At 48.5% G+C, this 10,000-nt stretch overlaps 1 protein-coding gene across 1 annotated transcript in view; it reads right to left on the bottom strand.

Annotated features, from left to right (window-relative positions):
• The window catches only part of LOC145404422 (insulin gene enhancer protein ISL-1-like), a 160,787-nt gene that overhangs the window by 99,800 nt on the left and 50,987 nt on the right, over positions 1-10,000 (bottom strand). The window contains exons 3-4 of the mRNA XM_080275940.1: positions 8,834-8,932; positions 6,437-6,603 (exon numbers count right to left, since the gene is read on the bottom strand). Coding sequence (XP_080132066.1) covers positions 6,437-6,603; positions 8,834-8,932 — 266 coding nt within the window. The remainder of the gene's footprint in view (positions 1-6,436; positions 6,604-8,833; positions 8,933-10,000) is intronic.

Genomic DNA, 10,000 nt, shown 5'->3' with positions numbered 1-10,000 from the left:
TCAATTACCACGCCTAATGCTGCCCCCTGACCTCCTCACTCCAGCCATCCATCCAGTCATCCATCCAGCCATCCATTCAGCCATCCATCCATCCATCCATCCTTCAAGCTAGACCCTCCCTCCATCCATCCATCAATCCTTCTAGTCAAATCTTCCATCCTTCTTTACATCTGTGTGTTCTCCCCTGCATCTATCTATCTATCCATCCATCCATCCATCTATCCTTCTCATTTTTCCTTCCCTCCATCCCTCCATGTTTTTCCTCCCTGTCTCCATCCCTCTTTCCCTCTATTCCTCCATCTCTTTCATCCTTCCTTCCATCCCTCCATCCTCCCTTCCATCCATCCAGCCCTGCCTCTCCCTTTCCTTCCTTCCCTCCATCCCTCTTTCCATCCCTTCCTCCCTCACTCCCTCCTCTCTCTCCCTCTCTCCCTCCATTCCTTCATTCCTCCCTCCCTCCCCCCCTCGACGTACTTGCCCCACCCCCCCTTCTTTGCCCATTCTTGGACTCTCTCTCTCTCTCTCTCACACACACACACACACACACACACACACACACACACACACACACACACACACACACACACACATACACACACACAAGCATATAAACATATCTTGTTCTGAAGGGGCTAACTTAGAGAGAGAGAGAGAGAGAGAGAGAGAGAGAGAGAGAGAGAGAGAGAGAGAGAGAGAGAGAGAGAGAGAGAGAGAGAGAGAGAGAGAGAGCCACTGGTCAGTTTGACATAATTAGGAATAACGCATTTTGGCAGGGGAAGGGGACGGAAGGGAGGGAAATGGAGGGAAGGAGGGAAGGAAGAGAGATGGAAGGAGGAAGGAAGGGAGGGAAAGTGACGCAGTGAGGGAGGGAGGGAAAGAAACGTGGAAAGGAGAATGTGTGTGTGTGTGTGTGTGTGTGTGTGAGAGAGAGAGAGAGAGAGAGAGAGAGAGAGAGAGAGAATAGAAAGTAGGGGAAGGGGGAATAAAGGGTGAGGGAAAGGAGGGAACAGAAGAGAGAAGGAAGAGAGCAAAAGAGGAGAAGGGAAAGGAGAGGAAGAAGAAGAGAGGAAGAAAGGAGGCGAGAGAGGAGAAGAGAGGGAAGCAGGGAGGAAGTGGGGAGAGGGGAGAGAAGGGGAGAGATGTCAGGGTGAATGAGAGGGGCGGGGCGAACAGGCGTTAGTGGAGAGAAGAGGGGAGGGGAGGGGAGGGGAGGGGAGGGGAGGGGAGGGGAAGGGAAGGGAGGGGAAGGGAAGGGAAAGAGAAGAGGCTGGAAAGGATTACAAAGAAATACAAAGGATAATACAGAACAGCTACAAGTCTATGATATCTTTTTTATGAGTTTAAAGCAAGGATGGGGGAGGGAGGGAAGGGAGGGAGGTAAATGGAGGAAAGAGGGGAAAGGAAGGGGGAGGAAGGGGTAGGAGAAAGGGGGCGAAAGAAGTGAAGGGAGAGACAGAGGTGTATTAGTGCCCAAGTTGGTGTATGTGATGGTATGTGGTGTAATAGCCCTTGTTCCAGTGCTGTATATATGTTGGGTATTGATGGGGAGGGCAGGGCAAGGCAGGGCAGGGCACGGTAGGGTAGGGTAGGGTAAAGAAGGGTAGGGTAGGGTAAGGTAGGGTAGGGTAGGGTAGGGTACGGTAGGGTAGGGTAGGGTAGGGTAGGGAGGAGAGGGGAAAACAAGGGAGGGGGCGACAGGGGGATGCCAGGATAGGGAGAGGGTGAGGGGAGAGGAGGGGGGAGAGAAGGGGGGATGTGGGGAAAGGGATGAGAATGAGGGGATAAGGGGTGACTGAACAATGAGGGGTAGGGGTCAGGGGGGTGAGGGGGTCAGGGGGGTGAGGGGTCAGGGTGATGGAAAGAGTAAGAGGGGCTGACAAGACAGTGAGGGGGGGTGAAAGGGTGAGGGGAATGAGGAGGGGTGAGGGGAGGGGTGAGGGGAAGGGGTGCAAGGGCAGTGAGGGAGGGGGGGGGAAGTAGGCCAGATGCACTGTGATAACAACATTACCTTAACTTGATTATTAGTAAATGGCCCCTCACGCGACCCCCCCAACACCCTCCCCCTCCCCCTTCCCCCCCACCCCTCCCTTCCCCCTCCCCCTCCCCCTCCCCTCCCCTCCCCTCCCTCCTTGATGTCTCTTTCCATCTTCACTTACATTTCCTTCCTTCCTCCCTCTTTCCCCTTTTCCAGTTACTCTCACAATTTTTTCTTATTTCTCTCCCCCTCCCTCTCTCTCTCTTTCCTCCCCACCCCTTCCCCCTCCCTCTTTCTCCCCTCCCTCCCCCTCCCCTTCCTTTGTCTCTCTCTCTCTCCATCTCGGTTACATTGACTTCTTTCCTCCTCCTTTTCTTCCTCTTTTCCCTTTTCCTTAAATCTTTCCTCTCCCTTCCTCACTTTTCCTCTCTTTCCTGTTCCTTTCCTCTTTTCCCTGGCCTATCCTCCTCCTCTCTCTCTCTCTCTCTCTCTCTCCTCTCCATTTCTTGATGTCTCTTTCTCTCCATTCAGTCCAAAAGGGAGGGGGGAGGGGAAAGAAGACAGAGGTAGAGGGAAAAAAGAGAGTGGAGAGGGGAGAGGGGAGGGAGAGGGCGATGAAGGAGAGAAGAAAAAGAGAGGCAGAAATAAAAAGAGTAGGGAGAGGAGAGAGGGAGGGAAAGAGAGACGGCAAAAGAGAGAGGGGAGGGAGAGGAAGGGGAGAAGAGGAGAGGATAGGGAAGAAGGAAGGGGGAAAAGGGGAGGATAGGGAAGAAGGAAGAAGAGGGGAGGAAAAGGGAGAAGGAAGGGGAAGAGGGGAGGAAAGGGGAGAAGGAAGGGGAAGAGGGGAGCAAAAGGGAGAAGGAAGGGGAAGAGGGGAGCAAAGGGGAGAAGGAAGGGGAAGAGGGGAGCAAAGGGGAGGAGGAAGGGGAAGAGGGGAGGAAAGGGGAGAAGGAAGGGGAAGAGGGGAGGAAAGGGGAGAAGGAAGGGGGAAGAGGGGAGGAAAGGGGAAAAGGAAGGGGAAGAGGGGAGGAAAGGGGAGAAGGAAGGGCAAGAGGGGAGCAAAGGGGAGAAGGAAGGGCAAGTGGGGAGGAAAGGGGAGAAGGAAGGGGAGATGGAATGGAAACTGGAGATACCATAAGGATATAAAGGTAAAGTTACATATACAGTCGGAGGGGAGGGGAGGGGAGGGGAGGCTAGGGGAGGGAAGGGGAGGGGAGGGGAGGGGAGGGGAAAGGAAAAGGAAGGGATGAGATGGGAAAAGGGAGAAGCGTAATGAAAATGAAGGGAAGGGAAGGGAAGATGGGAAGGGAATATTATTGAAGAAAGGGAGCTGGTGGAATTCTCTCTCTCTCTTTCTCTCTCTCTCTCTCTCTCTCTCGTCAGCCAATGATAGCTGACTAGAGGCTGTTATCAGCAAATCAGCTTAGAGGTCTAGCGCGTCTGACATATGGAGAGAGAGAGAGAGAGAGAGAGAGAGAGAGAGAGAGAGAGAGAGAGAGAGAGAGAATTATTACATAGTTACATAGATACAAAGACCACGCATATAACTTACATAGCACACATACATACACACATACACATACATACATACATACATACACGTACATACATATACATACATCCATACATACACGTACATACATACCTACACTTACTACAGACAAATATTAATCACAACACACACGTACATAAAATTACGCACACGCACATACAGTCACATGTACACTGAAAATAAACTACACAGACAAAATGCACACACACACTCTCTACACAGCCATGGAAGTATACACAGAAAATACATGTAATATACATATACACACTCCCCTCTCCTTGTACTCAATGTGCACACTCCATCAATGTAATGGAGTGTGTGTGTGTGTGTGTGTGTGTGTGTGTGTGTGTGTGTGTGTGTGTGTGTGTGTGTGTGTGTGTGTGTGTGTGTGTGTGTGTGTGTGTGTGTGTGTGTGTGTGTGTGTGTGTGTGTGTGTGTGTGTGTGTGTGTGTGTGTGTGTGTGTGTGTGTGTGAGGGATATATGCATTACAAAATTGGATAGAGAGGGGTGTGCAAGAGAGAGAGAGAGAGAGAGAGAGAGAGAGAGAGAGAGAGAGAGAGAGAGAGAGAGAGAGAGAGAGAGAGAGAGAGAAACCATCCAACCAGCTCATCAACATTAGAACAACAACAACAACAATATCCTACCAACACTACCACCATCCTACCAGCACTACCAACACTTTACCAACACTACCACCATCCTACCAGCACTACCAACACTTTACCAACACTACCACCATCCTACCAGCACTACCAACACTTTACCAACACTACCACCATCCTACCAGCACTACCAACACTTTACCAACACTACCACCATCCTACCAACACTACCACCACATTACCAACACTACCACCATCCTACCAGCACTACCAACACTTTACCAACACTACCACCATCCTACCAACACTACCAACACTTTACCAACACTACCACCATCCTACCAGCACTACCAACACTTTACCAACACTACCACCATCCTACCAACACTACCAACACTTTACCAACACTACCACCATCCTACCAACACTACCACCACATTACCAACACTACCACCATCCTACCAGCACTACCAACACTTTACCAACACTACCACCATCCTACCAACACTACCAACACTTTACCAACACTACCACCATCCTACCAACACTACCAACACTTTACCAACACTACCACCATCCTACCAACACTACCACCATCCTACCAACACTACCACCACATTACCAACACTACCACCATCCTACCAGCACTACCACCACTTTACCAACACTACCACCATCCTACCAACACTACCAACACTTTACCAACACTACCACCACTTTACCAACACTACCACCATCCTACCAACACTACCACCATCCTACCAACACTACCACCACTTTACCAACACTACCACCATCCTACCAACACTACCACCACTTTACCAACACTACCACCATCCTACCAACACTACCACCATCCTACCAACACTACCAACACTTTACCAACACTACCACCATCCTACCAACACTACCACCACTTTACCAACACTACCAACACTTTACCAACACTACCACCACTTTACCAACACTACCACCATCCTACCAACACTACCACCATCCTACCAGCACTACCACCACTTTACCAACACTACCACCACTTTACCAACACTACCACCATCCTACCAACACTACCACCATCCTACCAACACTACCACCATTTTACCAACACTACCACCATCCTACCAGCACTACCACCACTTTACCAACACTACCACCATCCTACCAACACTACCACCATCCTACCAACACTACCACCACATTACCAACACTACCACCATCCTACCAACACTACCACCACATTACCAACACTACCACCATCCTACCAGCACTACCACCACTTTACCAACACTACCACCATCCTACCAGCACTACCACCACTTTACCAACACTACCACCATCCTACCAGCACTACCACCACTTTACCAACACTACCACCATCCTACCAACACTACCACCACATTACCAACACTACCACCATCCTACCAACACTACCACCATTTTACCAACACTACCACCACTTTACCAACACTACCACCACTTTACCAACACTACCACCATTTTACCAACACTACCACCACTTTACCAACACTACCACCACTTTACCAACACTACCACCATCCTACCAGCACTACCACCACTTTACCAACACTACCACCATCCTACCAGCACTACCACCACTTTACCAACACTACCACCATCCTACCAGCACTACCACCACTTTACCAACACTACCACCATCCTACCAGCACTACCACCACTTTACCAACACTACCACCATCCTACCAACACTACCACCACTTTACCAACACTACCACCATCCTACCAACACTAACACCATCCTACCAACACTAACACCACTTTACCAACACTACCACCATCCTACCAACACTAACACCATCCTACCAACACTAACACCACTTTACCAACACTACCACCACTTTACCAACACTACCACCATCCTACCAACACTAACACCACTTTACCAACACTACCACCACTTTACCAACACTACCACCACTTTACCAACACTACCACCACTTTACCAACACTACCACCACTTTACCAACACTAACACCACTTTACCAACACTAACACCATCCTACCAACACTAACACCACTTTACCAACACTGCCAACTCTCTACCTACACCCCCAGGCCTCTATCAACACTACCACCACTTTACCAACACTACCACCATCCTACCAACACCCCCAGGCCTCTACCAACACTACCACCACTCTGCCAACACTACCACCACTTTACCAACACTACCAACTCTCTACCTACACCCCCAGGCCTCTACCAACACTACCACCACTTTACCAACACCCCCAGGCCTCTACCAACACTACCAACACCCTACCAACCTGCCAACTGTACGGGGCAGGAGGGGTCAGAATTGTGGTTGTCGTCCGTGAGGGTGTCGTCGGCGGCTTCTTCCTTGATCGTGTCGTAGTCGTGCCGGCAGAAGAGCATGTCGTCTCGTAGCGCAAACTCGTCGCCCGGCAGCAGCTGCTTCCCACACGAGCGACACCTGTAGCGGGGATACACAGAGAGTACAGACCTACAGGGCCCTACGTAGAGGGAGTGAAAATAATAATAATAACAACATCAGCATAATCATCATTAGTGGAGCCATCATCCTTTTTATCATCATCATCATCATCCTTCTATACCTCTCTCTCTCTCTCTCACACACACACACACACACACACACACACACACACACACACACACACACACACACACAACAGAGCTGGTAACTTAGTCGATCCCCTGCCTCGTGCCTACGCCTCATTCCCTCATCCCTCAGTGTGTGTGTGTGTGTGTGTGTGTGTGTGTGTGTGTGTGTGTGTGTGTGTGTGTGTGTGTGTTCCTTCAGTCTAATCCAATTTTAGAAAGGTATCTCGTACTGGAGGGACTAATAAGAAAAATAGCTATCTACCTACGTGTGTGAAATGAGTGAGTGTGAGAGTTGAGTGCGTGTGTGATTTGCGAGTAAGCGTTGCGTGCAAGGTGTATCTGCGTGCATGTAAGAGCTGTAGATATGGAATTTGCGTGAGGATTTGGATACCTGCGTGCCATAAACTTTGCGTGGATAAAATATGAGTGCATGTGTGAATTGCGTGCATTAAATTTACGTATCTGTTAAAACCGCGTCTGAAAGTTGCGTGCAAGGGATTTGAGTGCGTGTGAAAGATCCGTGCATAAAATTTGCGTCCATGTTCACGTTACGTCAGTGAAAAGTTGCGTGCAAAAAAATTCTACGTGTCTGAAAATTGCGTGCGTGCGGGAGTTTGCGTGCATGGAATTTGCGTGCGAGTGAGAGCGTTGCAATCGAACCTGAGCCGGGGATGATCAGGGGACCCGGCGCTAATGGACAGGATCACACACACACACACACACACACACACACACACACACACACACACATAAGGGTAAAGGTACATGTGCGCATCCATAAATACACAGTTATACAGATGCACATACATAAAGCCATATTCACTCACGCACACACACACACACACACACACACACACACACACACACACACACACACACACACACACACACACACACATGGTCATACGTACATACAGGTAAAAGTACACACTCACTCATCCACAAACACACACATGTCCAATCACACAGACGCACATATATAGCATCACACACACACACACACACACACACACACACACACACACGCATACACTCACCTGAACAAACATACATTCCCGCACGCACATGTTACCTGGTACTGTACAGACACACACACACACACACACACACACACACACACACGGGGGGGGGGAAACAGTCCTGAACCCGGCCTTCATTTTCATCCCCCATCCTCTCCTATCCCTTTCCCAATCTTATCCCTTCCATCCCTTCCATCTTCCTCCTCTCCCTTCCACCTCCCTCTTCTCCCTTACCCTCTCCGACGCACCCTCTGGATCTTTCTCTCCCTCTATCCTCGTCCCCTCCCTCCCTCCCTGTCTACTATCCATCACCCTATCCTTCCTCCGTAACTCTCTCCTCCCCACACCTCTCACACTTACCCATATCCCACCCTGTCATTCCTCTAATCCCTACTTTCCTCCTCTCTCCCTCATTTTTCCTCCCTCTCTTTCCTCTAACCCCTTACTTTCCTCCTCTCTCCCCCTCTTTTCCTCCTCCCCTTTCCCCTCCTTCTTCTCCCCTTCCCCAGGTCATTCCAACCCATCCCCACACAAACCCCAAACAACCTTCGTAATGTAACTTAGAATTCTTCCTTCTTTTCTACCTCCAGGCCCTCCCATCTTCCATTCTTATCTCCCCTCCTTCTCTCCCACTTCCACTTTTCCTCCCCCTCCTTTCTTCCACCCCTATTCCACCTCCACACCCACCTGAAGCGATCAAGGTGGAATATTCTCACTTTGTTCTTTCCTCTCCTCCCTTCACTCCCATTTCCCCTTCCACGTCCCTCCTCTTCTCTCCCTCCTTCTCCTTTCCTCTCCTCTCTTTCTCCTTTCCTCCCTTCCCTCCTCTTCTCTCTCCCCCCTCCACCTTTCCTCTCCCCCCTTCCACCTCTCTTCCACACCCACCTGAAGCAATAAAGGTGGAATAGGTTCACTCTGTCTTTTCCTCACCTGGCTTCATTCCTATCTCCTCTTCAACATCCCTCCTCTTCTCCCCCTCCTCCTTCCTTCCTCCCTTCCCTCCTCTTCTCTCTCCCTCTTCCACCTTTCCTCTCCCCCCTTCCACCTCTCTTCCACACCCACCTGAAGCAATCAAGGTGGAATATCTTGGCCCTGGCTCGCATCACCATATCGGTCCTGCTGAACCCTCCAGCACATCTCTCACACTTCGCGCCGAACAGCCTGGAAAAAAAAAATAAGAAAAAAAAAATAAGATGGCAGGTTTTCAGTGGATTTTGACGTGATGCATCTCAACTTCCTATTTATCCTTGACCCCTTGAGCTAAAACGATCTATTCTATTGATATCTATTTTCTATCTACAACCAACTTTATCTATCGGAGAGGCTTGCAGTAGTGGACGACTCAGTGAAGAGGAACGATGGAATGAGGCAAGTCTGAATGTGATCTATCTATTTATCCATCCACCTATCCATCTATCTATCTATCTATCTCTCTCTATATGTATCTTTCTTATAATACATCTTAAAATTTTATAACTATCTGTCGCTATATATGGGCCTAAATTTTGAGTTGATTATCGTGTTTTGAGTCGATTTTTTGCATTTATAAACCAGGCTAGATATTCCATGGCTGCTGACAGGTAACCATCGGCCAGGTGATGTTCAGGGGAGCTAATCAGGTGAACCGGAAGTCATTAGGAAAAGAGGATATTTAATTTTCCTTTTTTTTTCGTTTTCATGACAACATTGATCACTATGGCAACCACCTATCAACAACACGCCCTTACGTACATACATACATACATACATACGTACATACATACATACATACATACATACATACGTACATACATACATACTGTACATACATACATACAAATACACATACATACATACATATAAACATACATACATACGTACATACATACATATACATACATACATACATGCATACATGTAAACATACATCATATCAACATACATGCATACATACATACATTTACTCAACCAGATATACTGTATACACCAATAAATAATTCACCTCTACATGTGTGTACTTAAAATATACACATACATACATACATACATACATACATACAGTATCTACATACATACATAATACAGTACACATATACCAACTAAACCTGTGCACATCCATAAAACGCACATACCTAAACGCTTACACAGACGCACAAGGAAAATATATACACATACATAAAAACCGCACACACAGACAAACGCACACATATAAAACGCACACACAGACACGCACACATGAAACGCACACAG

The sequence above is a fragment of the Coenobita brevimanus genome, chromosome 63 (assembly GCF_032717465.1).
Source record: "Coenobita brevimanus isolate Jiangsu-jjx chromosome 63, ASM3271746v2, whole genome shotgun sequence".
NCBI classification, from domain to species: Eukaryota; Metazoa; Arthropoda; class Malacostraca; order Decapoda; family Coenobitidae; genus Coenobita; species Coenobita brevimanus.
Note: the sequence above shows the minus strand (reverse complement) of the source record. Positions and strands in the feature narration are given on the sequence as shown.